This window comes from Musa acuminata, chromosome BXJ2-4 (assembly GCF_036884655.1).
Source record: "Musa acuminata AAA Group cultivar baxijiao chromosome BXJ2-4, Cavendish_Baxijiao_AAA, whole genome shotgun sequence".
NCBI lineage: Eukaryota > Viridiplantae > Streptophyta > Magnoliopsida > Zingiberales > Musaceae > Musa > Musa acuminata.
In genome coordinates, this window is record NC_088341.1 from 4,867,243 (window position 1) to 4,886,197 (window position 18,955).

The window sequence follows — 18,955 nt, forward strand, 5'->3', positions numbered from 1 at the left end:
TATTACCGTACCGTATCTGCTGGTGGCTCCGTAGGAACACGTGGCTGGAAATCAAGGACTGCTCCACCTTCACCTCCTCCTCTCCCTCTCCCTATTTAAATCCCATCTCCGATCAGGCTCAGCTCCCAAAGCACAATAAACAGAGGAGGAAATCACTCTCTGAGAGTACCTTAATTTTTGGAACAATCCAAAGAAACCATCTTGTTCTTTCTCTTCCTCTCTCTCATCCACTCTCTCGGTCCGTTGCAACCTGTTGGGTGATCCTGCAGGCAGAGGAGGCTCAGGTGAGGCTTATTTCATTCGACTGTTCTGATCCTTCTTCTCTTGTTGTTGATGTTAGCATGTTTTGAGATGGATGGAATGCACCTTTTTTCGAGTCATTCTCACTCCTTGGAGCTTTGGGATTCATAGTAGGAACCCATTTGGTCATTTCAAGGGGGAAATGCATTCCATTCGGAATGAGCTAGTCGAATCATTTGTCCCCAAGATTTAGGCGTTATTCGGATCATTTCATAATGCCTTTGTGTGCAAGCAATCGGTGGTTCATTGTTTGGCAGCAAAGCCTGCTGGTTTTAACTCCTTGATTCCTTTCCTGCAGGCTGAGATCTACATCTCATTGCTGCATCGGCAACTCTGTTCGTTTCGAAGATTCTCGTGATATAGAAGCTCTTCGATCTGAGGTTAACATGGGCATCGCAATTTCATGCCCAGGAGCTGCCTATGATTCTATAAATGATAGCTTGGAAGCTGTCCTTAATAGATCTATCGGTTTAGGTGACAATGTGAGATCGACTCTGCAGTCCATCGGTTTCAATGGCCGAGACTACTGTTTGCCTGCCATCCTCGAGGCTTTTGGCCTAGCTAAGTCACTGATAAAAGGATCTTTCCACTTGGAACCAAAAATCTCGACGAAGAGTCCTGCCCTTGAGCCGGATAACTCCACAAAGTCTGATGATCTTGAAGGTTTGAAGTTTACTTCTTTGGTGAAGAGGTCCCGAGAATCAACCTCGATTAGGCCTGACAACCCGAAGCATGAAGCTGCCGTAAAGTTACAGAAGGTGTACAAAAGCTTTCGGACAAGACGACAGCTTGCAGACTGTGCCGTACTTGTCGAGCAGCACTGGTATACCCTCCACTGGTTTGTTTGTCCTTCGAGGATAGCACTTACCTTTGATTATATTGTAGACGACTAATATGTGCGATTGTGTGTAATTTAGGTGGAAGTTGTTGGATTTTGCACTGCTCAAGCAAAGCTCTGTGTCTTTCTTCGACATTGAGAAACCAGAATCAGCAATGTCACGGTGGTCCAGGGCGACGATCAGGGCTGCAAAGGTATCTATTCCTTTAGCGATACCGTCGATGATTCGTGGCATAGAAGGAACATTTCTGAGTGTTCAACATTAAGCTTCCAATTCTTGCTTCATAGGTTGGAAAGGGCTTATCAAAGGATGAGAACGCTCAGAAACTTGCTTTGCAGCATTGGCTGGAGGCTGTGAGTCTCACTGTCCACACAAGTTTCTTCTTTTCTCTGCAAATTTTCCCTGTTACTGACATATTTTGCCTTTTTATGCTGTTTTAATAAATGCACAGATTGATCCTCGGCATCGTTATGGTCACAATCTTCAATTCTACTATGATCGTTGGCTTCAATGCGATAGCATGCAACCCTTCTTCTACTGGTTAGCTTGTTCAGCCCAATCTTCTTAGTTATTTCTAATAGATAAACTCAGAAATAGACATCAGAACATTTGCCTTATAGCACCACTTGGATCATCAGGCTTGATGTCGGAGAAGGAAAGGAGGTCAACCTCGAAGAACGATGCACTCGTTCAAAACTTCAACAACAGTGCATCAAGTATCTTGGCCCGGTAAGCACCTCAGCAGTTCTACAGAACAAGATTAGTTGTATCATACAACTTGTATGTATATGAACGCATGTTGTCTTGATTTCCAGAAAGAGAGGGAAGCATATGAAGTCATAGTGGAGGACGGCAAATTCATGTACAGGCAGAGCAGGCAACTTCTGGACACATCCAATGGCCAAAAAGATGCTAAGTGGATTTTTGTGTTAAGCACATCAAAGAAATTATATGTTGGTCAGGTGATTTTTTTTCTACTTTTTTGTATCCTGTAAGAACCACAAAATCATATCGTTGTTCCATGTGGATTGACTAATATCATGCTCTGAAAATTGCAGAAGAGAAAAGGCAAATTTCAGCACTCTAGTTTTCTTGCCGGAGGAGCTACTTCTGCTGCTGGCCGATTAGTTGTAGAAGATGGAGTTCTAAAGGTAAACAAAATAATACCGAGAAGAGTGATATGAATTTCCTGGAAATTATATTCAACTCGGTTCACTTATTCCTTGGTGATCTTTCAGGCTGTGTGGCCTCACAGCGGGCACTATCGCCCAACAGAAGAGAACTTCCAGGAACTCATGAGCTTTCTCGAGGAAAATAGTGTCGATCTCACTGATGTTAAGGTGAGCAAAGCCACTTGTCTGATCTTTGACTCTGACATTAGTAATACCGATCATATTCCATATAATTAGTGTACATAAAGCACAATTGTGACTCGCATAAACTTATAATTTTGAGCCAGATGAATGAAATTACAAGGCTGAACTCTCTGTCTGTTTTATACAGAGAAGTCCTACCGAAGAGGACGATGAACCCTGCAGTAGTCTCAAAAACAGCCTCTCCGAACTGAACTTGGCTGAAAGAAATGTCTCCATGGAAACTGAACACCGAGTAGATTTATCTCGTCTTTCCAGGGGAACAACGACCGATATGGCCTCAGGCACCTCTTCATTCGAGGCATTTAAAGAAGTGAACCTCGGTTGTTCTCTTGCTGATTTGAAATTAGGAGGAGAAGACAAATCAGAATCATCAATTGACATGCAGCTCCACCACAAATTCCGCAAGCAAATAATTGCCGAAGACAATGAAGAGAGCGAAGATGAGGTTCACGAAGACAGTACTAGTTCAGATAATTCGAAGAAACACTACATGTTCCGGAAAAGCAATCTCTTTCTCGAGGAGCAAGAAGAGGATGAAGAAGCCTTCGTGCCATCGGAATCGATACTCCGAAGGATGAATACAAAGAAAGGCATTCGATCGTATCAGCTGGGGAAACAGCTCTCTTTCAAGTGGACAACAGGTGCAGGGCCTCGAATCGGGTGTGTGCGGGACTACCCTTCGGAACTTCAATTCCGAGCTTTGGAGCAAGTAAATCTATCACCAAGAATTCCTGAAATGTTCAGATTTGCTTCGCCATGGATCCTAAAATGTCCAACAACTCAGGAAGCGTCTGTGCTTAAGGTGCTTCAGCAGCAACCACACAAACCTGGCAATGGTAGATGAAGAAGCCAATCCCTTGGTCCTGTGTGTGTATATATATATATATATATATGTGTACTCAATTGTATTGTAGAAAGCGCATTCGATTCATTTGTTTTGTAGATCTTGTAGAGAACTTTCTCACTGAAACTGCATCAAAGTTTTGATGGATCAACAAAATTCACTACCACAAATGTAAAGGAATTTGTTTAAAGTTGTTTATGGTACATATCTAAGTTAGATAATAAAGGTATCAATGCTGACCGATTCACCATTTCCCTCCATTTTCTTCAGACATCACAAGTAGGTTGACGAGAGCAAGTTGGGCCTCAGATACATGGAAGTAAGGCCTAGTTGAAGGTGTAATGGGCCGGTCCAGCTCGGTCCATTTCGTCCCCTGACGACATGGTAGTTAGTATGAAGCCGGACGAGGAAGAAGATACCACCATTGATCAAAGGTGGGTTGACTTGTACGAGGACGACAAGTATACATGACAGTAACTCAGTACAACCGTAGCAGTACTGCTACCCTCCTCCCAAAGTCAAACGTCAAACGCCAAACCTGATCCCGACTAACTGGTTAGAAAATTCAAACTCGATTTAGATTCCAATGTTCCTATTCGAACCATTGTCAAACGTAATTTCAAACCAACTGGAATACGAACATTTATACGTGATTTCAAGTCAGATCAGATTGAAAGTACACTGTACATCGGGAATCGAGTTGCCATGGTGGAGCCTTTTTGTATGAGTAACAAAGCACTGACAACAAAAGCTGAGATTTCCCGTGTTATTGAAGTGGCTGCTGCGATCAGCTTCTTCGTCGTAAGATTTGTTCTTGAAATCTCATGAGACGACAGGGAATGCCTCTGTTCTCCCTAATGCACGCAGATGGATCCTATTGCGTTGCTTGCAGTAAGCATGAATCCCATCTCTTGATGAGTTTCAAGCAGCATTGGACCGCAAGCTGTTCCAGTGCTATTACTTCAACCTCGTCTCTGCTCTGTGGCGAATGGTAAGTCCGTAGTGAGCTCTCGTCCACATGCGTGCATGGCAGCGACCTCACGTACGTCCTCCGGTACTTGAAGTGCCCTCGCCGCATTCTGGCTCTGAGGCAGATGAGGCGTTGGGGAGGCTCAGGAAACTTCCTCCAACCTTCCACCATCGCTATCAGCAAAGACAGACTGTAGTGTAGCGGCTTGTTTGTAGCAGCCGTCCTTTTCCTGATATATACAGCGGGCTCGAGGAGGGAAATATCGAGTTTGAGATGCGTATAAATCTTGCTCTCATCGCCTCCTCCTCTTGTTGTTCCTTCCTTTTCTCAGAAAGGATTAAAACCGGCTTTTTGTATGTTTGTGGAGGAAGCTTCAGGGAAGCTTCTCTCCTTCACTATCTGGTTGATGAGTGCCTCACTCGTCCTCCTCAGCTTATAGCTACTCTCACATGGTGTCCATGTGGCCTGCTGAATCGGCTTATGACAGCCTCGAATGATGCATCGCATGATTGCTGCTGTGCAGAAGCTTGTGTGGGATTGCAATCTACATTAATATATAATCTAATAAGCATATGTTTCTCTAACATCACACGCAATGGTGGATTTGTTTCACTTCTCGCCATAAACTACTAAATCGTGATTACTGTACCTGCAATGATCGAAGGCCTACATTTACTCCAAGCGGGTGTCGACAGTGGAGCCATGTGAGGCGGTGTCTCTGTCCTTCCCTACCCAAGTAATCCGATGATAGAGGCAATAACACAAATAGCAGAAGCATATTACTTGAGGTAAGCCACTCCACACCACGACCACGGGTTCTGCGTTTTGTCTGATTACATATAATTGTAGCCTTAGATTGATGCCGGTAACGACAACCCGCGAAGCTTCCAGGAAGCTGAGCATTTTGTTACGTTGAGAATAATTAGTTTGCCAAGGTTTTCGATGAGTTCTGCCATTCCCATCCGTACGGGTTGTATATAAGGAGCTTCGGAGAAGTAGCAGTGAGGAGTAGGGTGTGCGGCGTCTAGTACGGAGTACTGTTAGGGACGAAGAAGTTGCAGCGGTAGCTGATACATCGAGCATGGCATCGAGGTGCTACGAGGCAGCGAGGATCATGGAGGTCGGCAACCTCAAAGGCGGAGGCGGGGGGCTGGGCAAGGAGGTGCACCACGGGCACGGCCGAACCGCCCACAACATGTCGTCGTCGTCGCTGCGCAAGAAGTCTGACCTGTCGTTGGTGTCCAAGGTCCGGTGCAGCCCTCTGAGGGCCCTCCTCGCCAATCTGCAGGAGATCTTCCTCGGGACGAAGCTCTTCGTCCTGTTCCCCGCCGTCCCACTCGCAATCGTCGCCAACTACTACCACTTTGGACGCGTAATTGCTCTCTTTCTTCTCATCTGCATACTGTTAATTAGCTTTGTCAACTGATCATCGCACGAACGAGAGAACAGAAATGGCAACTGTTAACGTAGCTCATTTCGCTTTTCGTAACAGGCGTGGCTGTTTGCATTGAGCTTGCTCGGTCTCACTCCTCTCGCTGAGCGTGTCAGCTTCCTCACAGAGTAAGTTCATTTCTGATGCAACCCAATACTAAGTGGAAGAAAACTTTGTAACTTTTGGAAGAGCATACTTTAGCGAACAATTCATTCTGCTGTGGGCATCAGATGCCGATAATGTTGTCTCAATGAAAACTGCAATGCACACAGCTTGTGTAGCTATGCATTCATTCGGCTGATCTGTGGAAGACAGAACAAATGAAATGCTGCATCAAAACGTATCAGTGTTGAGCATGAACTATTAACCTAAACTATTGTATTATATGCTCCACACGTGACTAAGCTTAAGATTTCGAAGAACTATGATGAAGACTTGTATATGTAATAACTAAGATGGATCAAGTTGAACAACATATCATTTTGCTTTTCTTCTTGTTTCTGTCTCTTTAATCGGTATTCATGACTTCAAATAACATTCTTTTCTTGTTTTCTTGTTCTTGTCGATTGGCTCTGGAATCACAGACAAATCGCATTCTACACTGGTCCTACTGGTACGTACATGTTTCTCTTTGTTGTTCCTCTGCATGAAGCTGCTTGCCATTTCTTATGCGTGGTAGCAAGGTTTTGAATTGCTCCTGGGTCTGTCATAACTGTAACTGGTGTTGCTGATACAGTGGGTGGACTATTGAACGCAACATGTGGGAACGCCACCGAGCTTATCATAGCTCTATTCGCGTTGCATCAAGGGAAGATTGAGGTGGTCAAGTGTTCTTTAGTTGGATCCGTCCTGTCCAATCTATTGCTTGTCCTCGGCTCCTCCCTCTTCCTCGGCGGTCTCGCCAACCTACACAAAGAGCAACTCTATGATCGAGTGAGCCGTGAAGACGAAACCCTTCGTTCTATGCCATGTATTTTCCAACACTACCTTTCATCCTTCTCACCACATGCCCATGCATTTTGCAGAAGCAAGCTGATGTTAACACTGGTCTTCTGCTGCTGGGCGCGCTTTGCCACATCCTGCTGTTGATGTTCAGATACGCCGTGAACACCGGGGAGCAGGCAGTGGACGCAGCTCCGACGCTGGCGTTGTCGAGAGCATGCAGCATGATAATGCTCCTCGCCTACGTTGCTTACCTCTTCTTCCAGCTGAAGACCCATCGCCAACTCTTCGAGTCACAAGAGGTGAGGCATCGAGCACATAGAAAACTCACTTCCTCTCACGCAAGTCATATGACTTACCTCTGCAAGTTCATACGAGCAGGAGGATGGCGATGACGATGATGATGTGGTATCTGAAGATGAGCCAGTCATCGGATTTGCAAGCGCATTGTTATGGCTGGTGGGGATGACAGTGGTGATCGCAATGCTATCCGAGTACGTTGTTGGCACCATTGAGGTATGCATTTTGATCCCTCAACTATCACTCAAGAAGCCATTATGCTCAACTAGGAGAAACACGAAGCTTAAGATGATCCAACGAGTTTCTGGATTCTAGTCTTCTCTTAAGGTTTCTCATTCAAGTGCCATGGTGATCATGTTGTCTCTCAATTCCTCAGGCTGCTTCGGATTCATGGGGTATATCGGTGAGCTTTATCAGCATCATCTTGCTTCCGATAGTTGGCAACGCAGCAGAGCATGCAGGTGCCATCATTTTCGCATTCAAGAACAAGCTGGCAAGTGCTGCTAACCTCATACTGTACCTCCGCATGATTTCACCAATTGAATGAAGCTGATGTGTGTGAATGTTGAGATGTCGCAGGATATCACTCTTGGTGTTTCCCTTGGTTCAGCAACCCAGATCTCCATGTTCGTGGTAAGGATTTGAAGTAGCCTTGCATGGCGCAGCAAACCTCCTCCTGTCCATGGTGTAAGTATGATTCTCTAACAAGGTTGTTCGACATGTTTTAGGTTCCACTGAGTGTAATCGTGGCCTGGATAATGGGAATCAAGATGGATCTTGATCTTAAACTGTTAGAAACGAGCTCACTCATCATGGCAATACTAGTCATAGCCTTCACTTTACAGGTATATATAGTCATGTTGAATGAATCTGCCTCAGATATGCAACTCTACATTCATTGCAGTCGAGAATGATTTGTTCTCTGGCACAGTAATGTTTATGATGTCATGGCAATCTACAGGATGGAACTTCACACTACCTGAAGGGACTTGTTCCTCTGCTCTGTTACCTGGCAATTGGAGCATGCTTCTTTGTCTTCGATTCCCAAACTGGTGAGTATAACTCATTTTACCCCTTGTTTTTGCTGCATAATTTAGCTTCGTTGCATCAAAAAATGCATGTGGATTCAGATCTGAATGGAATTACAGATCAAAATAACGGCATCGATGCTGGTGGTCTGACCACAACAGCTGCAGTCACTAAGGCCTACTGAACAGGCAAGATTACCATATCCTACATGCATTATTTATTGACTTCCACATTTCTCTTCATCTACTGATGCACAACACTCTGATCTTGCTCGCAGACTGTATTGCTGAATCAACCAAAGCATGCACCTGCTCAAGAACTGGCGCATCAAAACCTTATTCTACTATATTCAGTTTGTGTTTGGGAGGAATTGTTTTTCGAGCTAAACCGAAGAATTGGAGATGGCCTACTGGTGAGAGCCAAAGATGGGTTGCAACAATGATACCAACATTTCCATGAGAGGCTGTTGAAGAGTAAGAAAACTGGAAGACCACGGTGATATTGGATTCATATCTCACACACTGTAAATTATCTTCTGCAGTCGTTTCCTCCTGCCTTTTGCTTATTAGTTCTTTCAGTGTCAGTAGATTGATGTTCCCCTGTCAATGCAATAAGAATTTATTATAGTAGATTCTAAAGCAAAACCTTAAAACTGTGTGAACGACTGTTTGTGAAGCTTGCTGCTGATGGAATCTTTCCTCCAAAAATAAATTTTTGATGACGTGAATCATTATCATTATTACTGTCATTTTTATATCATTATCTTTTTCTTTTTATCATCCATCTTCTTGTTCCCATATTTTTGCCGCTGCCGTGCTTATTGAGTCTTTCCACTTTGACGCCATCACCAACCTGAGTTTACGGCTCATAAAGAGAGAAAAAGAAGCAGAGAGGAAGGGATCTAACATCACGTCCTGACTCTTTTTGTTACTTTTGACCCATCACCGATCAATGTCGTCACTGCGCCACTTCGATCAACACCACCAAAGGAAGAGAAAAAGGGGCTTCGGTGTGCTCCCTTTGTCATTGGCCAGTTGAGTTGCAACTGCGTCGATTCCAGCGTCGTTTGAGAGTCCGGTGTCGATTCTTTTTACCAGTATACTAGCAGAAACTACGACAAAGCGTCGAACACCGGTCGGGCAATAGCAGTCCGTTCCGATCCAAGAATAGAGGTTCTCGCGCGTCCTCATCCCCCATCTGCGCCGCGCAGCACGGCATTCGCTATCCCAAAAGCACAACCCTCATCCACCGTAGCGCCCAACAGAGCTAAAGTCATTACCAAAGCCATCTTCGCCGGGGATGCCGGGACGCTTTTCGTCTGGCCTCAGCGGCAATTATGGCGTCGGTGGGCGTACCACCGAAAGTATTGTATCGAGATGAGCAACGGCGTACGCGATCCACATACACGTGTCACTGACGCGTGGGCCCCTCAGCAGTCTACTGGGGCCAAGGTCCGGCTCGTCTAATCCCAACGAACCCACCGACGAGGAAACGATATCTGGTAGGGCGCGTGCTGTCACTCATAGCGAGCATCGGGTCCACAGCGGGCGACCCGTGAGGTTCGTACGTCAATCAATGCCAACGCATCCTCCCTTGCTTGCTGACGTATCAGTCTTAAATATTAATGGTTACTATATATATATATATATAATATTTTAAGGATCTGCACGCGTGTTTCTTGGATCTAAAGAACAGCAGTTTCCAAGAAAAAAAAACATCAGATCGAGTTGTTCTTGCTTGGGTTGCAATCCAATTCGCAAAAAACATCGTCAGATTTTAATTCGCCAAAGCAACAAAGAAATAAAAAACCTTAGCTTAGGATTCCAAAACTCATCTTATATCTCTTTCTTGGGGCGATCAAATCTAAATAGTATCCATCTGTTGTCGCTTTTGTTTGCGCTCGTTCGTTAGTCACGGGGTGACCGGAGAGATTTGTTTTGTTTTGGGAACCTTCTAACATGGACTGTAAAAGAGTAATTAGAAATCACTTTTGTGAGAATTTCTAAATAATTAGAAATTACTTCTATTTTTTGGGCAAATTTTCTGCTGTCAGAACAATTGAAAACGGACATTTATTTTGTTCCCTCTCATGTTCTCGGGAACCAAAACGTTGCCATGCGTTCGAGGCATAGATCACTTCCTATATAAGAGGGTCACTAATTTACCGCAGGATTTTACTGAGTCAAGATCACAGCTTCCTCTTCCTCCACAGTTCCAGAGGTAACAGTCATTCAAGAATGTCGGTCAGTGATCACAGGAGTCGTTGCAAGAGCCATGACAAAACCAACGCCACTTGTACCGTCAACCCCAACCTTCACCGTGCATGGAGGTAAAGAAGGGGAGTAGTAATAATGTATGCGTCATGGGAAAGGGGTCGGCATGGTAGAGCTGCACTTTTGGCGGTTGTGTGTGACGAGGTAAAGGAGACGTGCCACACACCTGTGCTTCTCAGTATAATAGTAGCCATCGTTCTGAGTCCCTCGGATCGCTTCCGAGCTCACTGCATGGTGTATCCAAACGCTGCACATGGATCCTTTGGCAGTTTAAGAGGAGCATCCCACAGCCATTCAACCCTCCCTTGGACTCATCCCCTGTCTTCCTCCGCCTGTTACATTCCTCCTCCCCTCTGCAACGGAGAAAATAGAGTGGGAGTGGGAGTGGTGGGAGAATAGTGTGAGATTTGAGAGAGTGGAGAATGGTAGTCCAGAGCTCACTGTTGCTGCTGCTGCTGCTGCTTTTCCTTCTTCCTGTGGCATACAGCGGTGTCACCTATGACAGGAAGGCCATCATCATCGATGGGCAGAGGAGGATCCTCATCTCTGGCTCCATTCACTACCCCAGGAGTACCCCAGAAGTATGTATCTCTAAATAAATAGTATACCAGATCTTTCTTTTAGATTTTCTGTTGGCATTGTGATGTGGATTTCCATTTGTTGGTTTGGTGTGTTAGATGTGGGAAGGACTTATTCAGAAAGCTAAGGATGGTGGTCTGGATGTCATACAAACCTATGTCTTCTGGAATGGACATGAGCCTTCACCTGGCACTGTATTTCACTGGCCCTTCTCTGCACATTTCTTCAATTTTAGTTCCTTTGTTGTGCTATGATTTGCAGTAGGACTCACTACGTGTTTCTGGGTTTTTGAGCAGTACAATTTTGAGGGAAGGTATGATTTGGTGAGGTTTATTAAGACAGTGCAGAAGGTGGGCCTGTATGTCCACCTTCGAATTGGTCCTTATGTCTGTGCCGAATGGAATTTTGGGTATATGTCTCCATCTTCTCTAACATTCGTTCTTAGACATTTCGTGTAAATGATTTGTGTTTTTTTCTTACTTCTTCCTCGTTTTTCGCTTTCTCTGTTTTTTTAGAGGATTTCCAGTTTGGTTGAAATATGTGCCGGGAATCAGCTTCAGAACTGACAATGAGCCTTTCAAGGTCCATTCCTTAACCTCTTATTGCTTTTCCTTGTGTTGATGCAAGGAACAGAAGGTTTACAATTTCCTTCCGTAGAGTTTACGCACTTTTGATTCACTAAATCTTATAGAGGGTATGCCTTAAATGGTTTCCATTTCGTAGTTTACAAAAATGTGTTCTATTGCAGATGGCCATGCAAGGTTTCACCCAAAAGATTGTTCAAATGATGAAGAGTGAATCACTTTTTGGTTCACAGGGTGGTCCAATCATCCTTTCACAGGCATGTTCTTGTTGTTAACCAAATGGATTATAGGTGCTCTTATTTGCATATTCATGTTGTGATAGCCTAATGTCAAGTTATGCTCGATATGCCTTTTTTTTATTGCGAGACTACGATAAATAGAATGTTGAACTGATTCTTTTGTTTCCACTTGCTGATCTTTGGATCAATGGATCCAGATTGAGAATGAGTATGGGCCTGAAAGTAAGGCATTTGGTTCTGCTGGTCATTCATATGTGAACTGGGCTGCGGAAATGGCTGTCGGATTGAAAACTGGTGTACCATGGGTTATGTGCAAGGAGGATGATGCTCCTGATCCAGTGGTAGGAGAATCATTTTTGTTATACACTCATTACTCTCTTTTTTCTTTATCTTTTTCTTCTTGTTTGTGTGATGGTAGTGAGGTGCAGGTGCTGTGTCGTTTGTTGCATATATTAATAGCAAACATATTTTATTTTTCTTCTGACTTGGATGGTATATTTTATATTTTTAATATTTTGATTCTAATTTACTTTGCTACATTTCTACTTGATATATACTACATGTGGTTTTACTTTAAAAATTAAGATATATACTGTCAATGAAACAAGATTTAGGCTTCTATACTTTGCCTATATCAAGCATTGATGGACTTTAATAGTGCCACTTTTTTGTAAAATTCGACCTGCACGTTCGCTCCAGCTCTGAGTACTAATTAAGTCTTTGATTTTAGAAGCAATTTCATGTCGTCTTATCTAATATACTAAGTTTCTGCAATTGTGATTAAATTTGAACTTCCTTATGTCTTCATAATTTTCTTTTTAAGGAAAATATACATTTCTACTACAGAAATTGATTAGTATTACTCTTTTCATCTAGCATTGTTAATCACTGCTCTCAAATGTAAAAAGGATAAGAGCTTTCTAAACTGATGCAAGTCAACATGATTGTTTTTTCTTTGCATGACCATTTCTGTTAAAACATATTTGTATTATTGATAGCATATGTTCTCAATATTTTTCCTGAGAAGACACTTTATTTACTCTTGGAAACAGATTAATGCATGCAATGGATTCTACTGTGATTCTTTTACACCTAACAAGCCATATAAGCCTACAATGTGGACTGAAGCTTGGAGTGGCTGGTAAGTCGCTCTGCAGTTATAGTTTTCAGCTGAGGTTTTACTTTTTGCGCATGTTACATTAGAACTTTGCATCGTGGTCTAGTGACAATATTTAGGTGTTCAGACATCAATGGTACACAGGTGTCAAAGAATATCTGTACTTAATTATATTATAACTTGAGAAAATACAGTTATATTTATTAAGTTAGATTTTATTTTAAAACATGTAACCTTAGGAGCTAATTGCAAGAATTTTCTTCTCTCGTTGTTGCGACTATAGGTTTACAGAATTTGGAGGCACTATCCATCACCGACCAGTTGAAGACCTCGCATTCGCTGTGGCACGCTTTATACAGAAGGGTGGCTCATTTATCAATTATTACATGGTTAGATCAATATACTCATATCACAAAATTGTCTTTTCATCATGATGATTCTAAGTCTTCCCAAAGAAATACTTTAACTGATATTTTCTTTCCTTTGCTTACTCACTAAAGTACCATGGAGGAACTAATTTCGGGCGTACAGCTGGAGGTCCCTTCATTACCACCAGCTATGATTATGATGCTCCGATTGACGAATATGGTAAGGAGGAAAAATAAAATTTCTTTTCCTTTTCTAGAGTTGTCAGTCTTGACAGAAATATTTGGCTTTAATTTCCTTTTCTTTCATTATTATGTCGCACGTTCTCTCTACTCTTCCCTCCCTCTCTGTGTATTTCTCTCTTGGTCCTCTTCTATAGTTTGCACATACATGGGAAAAGTATATAAATACACCTTCCACACTCATGTTAGTTGTTAGGTTGATAGTTCCTGGCATATTTTGCTCTAATGAACACTATGTAGTTAAGAGGAACAGAGTGGATTAAAACTAACGCTCATGTTATTTATCAGCTGAAAGATTCTAACTTTCAGTTATCTGGAATTTGAAATAAAAAGTGCATATTTCCATTAATTATCAATCAGCTAATCATGAAACTAAAACATGTTTTACTACAGAACTAGAATGAATTTATTTCTCGTCACTTGGATTAGAATTATTGTTCAAATTTTGTGTGTGTCGAACTGGCAGGATTAGTCAGAGAACCAAAATATGGACATCTAAAAGAGCTTCACAGGGCAATTAAGTTGTGCGAACGAGCTCTAGTTTCAGCTGATCCAACAGTTATTTCTTTGGGAAGCCTCCAACAGGTGTGCAGGCTTCTTTTTGCATAATAGTTAAATATAGTTTATCACTTCCATTTCTTTGAAGGCCCACATGAATCCTCAATTTGGATTGACTGTGTTATTCAATTTTTAGGCTCATGTTTTCAGCTCCCAATCTGGAGGTTGTGCAGCTTTCCTTTCAAATCACAACCCAAATTCCTTTGCCAGGGTAATGTTCAATAACATGCACTACAACATACCACCTTGGTCAATCAGCATTTTACCTGACTGCAGAAATGTAGTATTCAACACTGCAAAGGTAAATTGTTTTTATTTAATTTTTCCAACTCTTACATTAAATATTTCTAGATTCTCCTAAAGATATTATCTTTAAACAGATATCATAGTTTCAGCTAATATTTTCATTTTAGTTAAATCATCAATAGTTATTCTTATTATTCCAGTAAGTACCATAGAATAGTCAATTCCTTCGTTACTGTTTCTGAGAATAAAGTTTCTTTTTGTGTCTGTGTTTATCTGCAGGTTGGTGTTCAAACATCTCAAATGCAAATGTATCCTATTAATGTTCAGTCACTCATGTGGGAGAGGTATGATGAAGAGGTTGCTTCATTGGAAGAAAATTCATTGATTACCACAACTGGGCTGTTAGAGCAGATAAATGTTACAAGGGATACAAGTGACTACCTGTGGTACATAACTAGGTGTGACTTTGACCAACTTCTTGTCTCAATTTAATCATGAAATAGATCTAAACTATCTGATGTTAAGACTTTCTCAAAACATTGACATGTCTTGGTTAATATTGAGATTACTGTTTGATTACTAAACCAATGCTTCATATACTAAATAATGTGGACTCTACTATCTTTTTTGTAGTGTCGATGTCAGCCCAGCTGAAGGATTTTTACAAGGCAGAAAGCGTCCTGTCCTCATGGTCGAGTCGGCTGGTCATGCACTTCATATTTTTGTTAATGGACAGCTGTCAGGTATATAGCATATCCATTTTCTTTTTGTATGTCTTCATAAATAGGTGATTCTTCATTCAGCAAGAGACTAAATTTTACTTATGTCTTGGCAGGTTCTGCTTATGGGAGCAGGGAAGATAGGAGGATCAAATTTTCTGGGAATGTCAATCTTCGTGCTGGAACTAATAGAATTGCACTGTTGAGTGTGGCAGTTGGATTGCCGGTGAGTTACTTTTATCTTTTTTTTTCATTAGTCTGAATTGAATTACGTAGTAAACTTTCTAAATCTCTGCTGCTATTATTGGGGCAAAGAACGCCGGGGTGCATTATGAGTTGTGGAGTACTGGAGTACTGGGTCCTGTTGTGCTACATGGGCTTGATGAAGGAAGTAAAGATTTAACATGGCACAAATGGTCATATCAGGTTCTTTTGCTCTGCTAACTATGGTTTTCTTTACAATGTACAAGTTCTCTGTGCAGCAGAAGTGACAAAATCTTTTCTCATTTTTGCAGCTTGGTCTAAAAGGAGAAGCTATGAACCTAAACTCTTTGGAAGGTGCTTCTTCTGTTGAATGGATGCAAGGTTCATTAGTAGCTCAAAATCAACAGCCATTAACATGGTATAGGGTAGGTGCACAGACCTGACTCTGGTCTGTAATGCTATATTCTTTCAGAATCTAAGACTTAGCCACTAGACTTTTCTTTTCAGGCATATTTTGATGCTCCTGATGGGAATGATCCATTGGCTTTGGATATGGGTAGCATGGGGAAGGGACATGTGTGGATAAATGGACAAAGTATTGGAAGATACTGGACTGCATATGCCCCAAGTGAATACTGCAACTCATGCAGTTATAGGGGGACATACCGATCACCCAAGTGTCAGAGTGGTTGTGGCCAGCCAACCCAACGATGGTAACTTCAGCATGAGAGTTATTCCTTTTCTTTTGTATCTGCAAGTTTTAATTATATGTTTCCTGCAACTCTTTTATATTATTATTAACCCAACTTAAGCAATATATTTACTTTTAAAAAAATCAGAGAGAAGGGATTCATACGGTTGAATTCCTCTTCTATGGTTATACAAAAATGAAAAGTATTTTGTGTCGTTAGGCGACGTCGTGACATCTTAATCAATTAGGAGTACCGATGATAATTGTGACACGCAAAGAAACACTCATGGCTATGACTGTGTCTGAAAATTTAAGTGTATCTACTTAACTAATGACTGATATAGCAGACATTCAAGGAATAAAAGATATGTTACCATTATCTTGTGGTTAGTGGAACACAAGTTGGATATTGTGCTGATAAATTTTGGAAATAGTGTAACATTCTTATTTTTCATCGAAATGTAGGATCTAATTGTTGGATATTCAGGTATCATGTACCACGTTCCTGGTTGCAGCCGACCAGAAATCTACTGATAGTATTTGAAGAGCTTGGAGGTGATGCGACAAAGATCTCGTTAGCGAAGAGATCTGTTTCTAGTGTTTGTGCTGATGTTTCTGAATGGCATCCCACGATAAAGAATTGGCACATTGAGAATTATGGCCGGCCTGAAGAGCACCACAAGCCAAAGGTTCACCTGCGATGTGCACAAGGACAATTTATATCTGCCATCAAATTTGCTAGCTACGGGACACCGATTGGAACTTGTGGAAATTTTCAACAGGGAGCATGCCATTCACCAAATTCTCACACCATCCTGGAGAAGGTTACCACACTTCTCTTTTATCTTGCTGCCTTTCGATAAGCATATCTATTTTTGTTTATTAATATCGTACCCTATGAGATCAGATTTTTTGGAACTTCCTCATACAATAAGCATGAAAAAACTATAAGAAAATGCATGAAATTTGGGATGGCCAAGGTGTGCTACGAATGTGACCTATTAAAGTGCGATCGTAGCAGGTGTTGAGGGTGCATTAGTTGCCTTACACAGGGAATGTGGTCCTTGCACTCATATCATATAGTTTATACGGAAGACAAGATAGACCAATAAAAAGTAGCTATCTCTATATACTCATCATGCCTTGCATATACCTGTAACATGCATCTACTTTACATTTTTGCATGTATAGTCAAATGGATGAATTATTCTTTTTCTTTTTTCTTTCTGTATGAGAAGTGAAATTTGAATCCTTGTTCTATCTGAACAGATGTGCATTGGAAAGGAGAAATGCATGGTTGCCATCTCCCAAAACATCTTCGGCGGGGACCCATGTCGAAATGTCATGAAAAGAGTTGCAGTGGAAGCCATATGTTCTTCAGCTGCTCAGCCGACATCTTGAGCTCCAGAAAGCACAATCATAGGAAACTTCTTTTGCTGCTTTGAAAGAATGACAGGAAAAATTTGGCATAACTGTAAAGTTCTCAAGTCGATCAAAGGTAGCTTGTCTTGTGTGGCAGTTACATGTAGAGGGAAAAGTTAGTCTGTAGTTAGTGCATTTGTTCTACCAACTTCTCTATTTGAATTCTGAGACATTCTCTGGTCCACCATCATATTATCAGAAGTTGGTGCCAGAATGAAGATCAAGAGGAAAGCAAAAGAAAACCACTACTTAATTGCTTTCATCTTGTTCCTTTTTCTTCTGTTATTGCAGGAAGGTGTCATCAAAAAATGGTTGTATCAAGTGGTTGATTCTAATGCTCTGACATTTCTAACATGCTGTCTGCTGCCAGTCTTTTTCTTTTTCATTTCCTCTTCCTGGATGACATCATAAGTTGGTGCCAGAATGGAGAACAAGTGGAAATCCAAAGAATTCTACTGCTTGATTGCCTTCATCTAGTTCCTTCTTCTTCTTCTGTTATTGAAGGAAGGTGTCACTGAAATAGTTCTCCATTTTCTTTTCCATTTCCTGGATGACATAGACAAGGAACTTGGCATTTGAGGGCCATAGCAGAAAAAAATATGCTTAAATTGTGTTGATGTAAGTTGTTGAGGTTTCCGAACTGAAGCTGTGTATATGCAATCTCTAACCCAAGTTCCTAATGCAGCATTCTTGCTCTTCAGCATGGCATGGTGTTTGCAAGAACTGTGCAGGTGTTGCAGTATAGTCAAGGAAAAAAAAAAAAAGGAAAGGATAGTATTGATAGATCTGCATAGTGTATGGTATTTCTTTAGCCAAGCTCATGCTCCATAACAAGGACAAGCCACAGGGATCATGAACAGTGATGTTGGATCTTGTCCCACCTGAATCCACTGCACAATGGGATGGACCAAACTGGCCAAGGAAAAGAAACAAAACAAAACTGGTGATGTTGTCTCCCCTGTGATCTTGTTCAAGCTGTTCTTGTTGGATGTCTCGTCTTGTAAAGCAATGTGACAATGATTGAACCTTTTCCCAGTGTTCCCTTCTCCACTGGGAACTGAAGGCTTGGCTTGTCTTGAACCTGTAAAGATATGATGGATTCTACTGCCATAGGCTGCAGGCTCACATGAAAGTGTTGCCTGAGTAATTTAGCTTATTTATTGTGTTCATTTAGCTTGTGGGAAAAAAAAAAAGGATATTGTACTTATTTGTAGAATATAGGAAACAAATGTTGAAATGAACGAAAATTTCCATTCATATTGACCTTAAATTATTAAAATATGTGCAATTAATGGGTGAAATGTACTGCCCATGATAAATTTCTTTATACAGAAGAATTATGCTGTTCATAGAAAACAAGATTTCACTGAATGCTGAATCACTGCTGCAGCTGCTTGATGTTAAATTGTTAGATTTTGCAAAATTCATTTACTAGCAGTGCCTATGATATCCCAATTGTGGCTTTTACAGTTATGTATCTTCAGATAATCAGAAGAATCACTTTGCATTAGAAGAAAAAGAATGAGGAAGTCTTGTAATTACAGCCTGAGTGATAACCAAGAAAGATGATCTCAGAGTCATGTAATTACATGTAAGAGCCAGATTAAGTTCTCTTTTCAAAGCATGAAGTGGTGCCAAATAAGAAACAAGATTCATTTGAATAGGGTACCACACTTCCCCCAT

At 41.6% G+C, this 18,955-nt stretch overlaps 3 protein-coding genes across 3 annotated transcripts; all 3 read left to right on the top strand.

Annotated features, from left to right (window-relative positions):
* Positions 1-143: 143 nt before the first annotated feature.
* LOC135608926 (IQ domain-containing protein IQM2-like) lies at positions 144-3,446 on the top strand. The gene is made up of 10 exons (XM_065101990.1): positions 144-284; positions 599-1,123; positions 1,218-1,332; positions 1,427-1,492; positions 1,591-1,679; positions 1,778-1,868; positions 1,955-2,101; positions 2,198-2,290; positions 2,378-2,479; positions 2,643-3,446. The coding sequence occupies exons 2-10, from the start codon at positions 687-689 to the stop codon at positions 3,357-3,359; spliced, it is 1,857 nt and encodes a 618-aa protein (XP_064958062.1). The 5' UTR covers positions 144-284; positions 599-686; the 3' UTR covers positions 3,360-3,446.
* Positions 3,447-5,320: 1,874 nt separating this feature from the next.
* On the top strand, positions 5,321-8,687 carry LOC135582214 (vacuolar cation/proton exchanger 1a-like). The gene is made up of 12 exons (XM_065103073.1): positions 5,321-5,701; positions 5,822-5,889; positions 6,346-6,374; positions 6,498-6,694; positions 6,787-7,005; positions 7,085-7,219; positions 7,380-7,496; positions 7,583-7,636; positions 7,732-7,848; positions 7,965-8,055; positions 8,152-8,220; positions 8,310-8,687. Exons 1-11 carry the CDS (start codon positions 5,411-5,413, stop codon positions 8,214-8,216), a joined length of 1,383 nt encoding a protein of 460 aa, XP_064959145.1. The 5' UTR covers positions 5,321-5,410; the 3' UTR covers positions 8,217-8,220; positions 8,310-8,687.
* Positions 8,688-10,455: 1,768 nt separating this feature from the next.
* LOC103980780 (beta-galactosidase 5) lies at positions 10,456-17,614 on the top strand. The gene is made up of 19 exons (XM_009397279.3): positions 10,456-10,886; positions 10,983-11,078; positions 11,181-11,293; positions 11,400-11,466; positions 11,633-11,725; positions 11,905-12,048; positions 12,760-12,848; positions 13,108-13,213; positions 13,325-13,412; positions 13,899-14,017; positions 14,127-14,291; positions 14,516-14,694; positions 14,870-14,979; positions 15,072-15,181; positions 15,271-15,381; positions 15,471-15,584; positions 15,667-15,872; positions 16,338-16,674; positions 17,120-17,614. The coding sequence occupies exons 1-19, from the start codon at positions 10,728-10,730 to the stop codon at positions 17,249-17,251; spliced, it is 2,538 nt and encodes an 845-aa protein (XP_009395554.2). The 5' UTR covers positions 10,456-10,727; the 3' UTR covers positions 17,252-17,614.
* Positions 17,615-18,955: the final 1,341 nt, after the last annotated feature.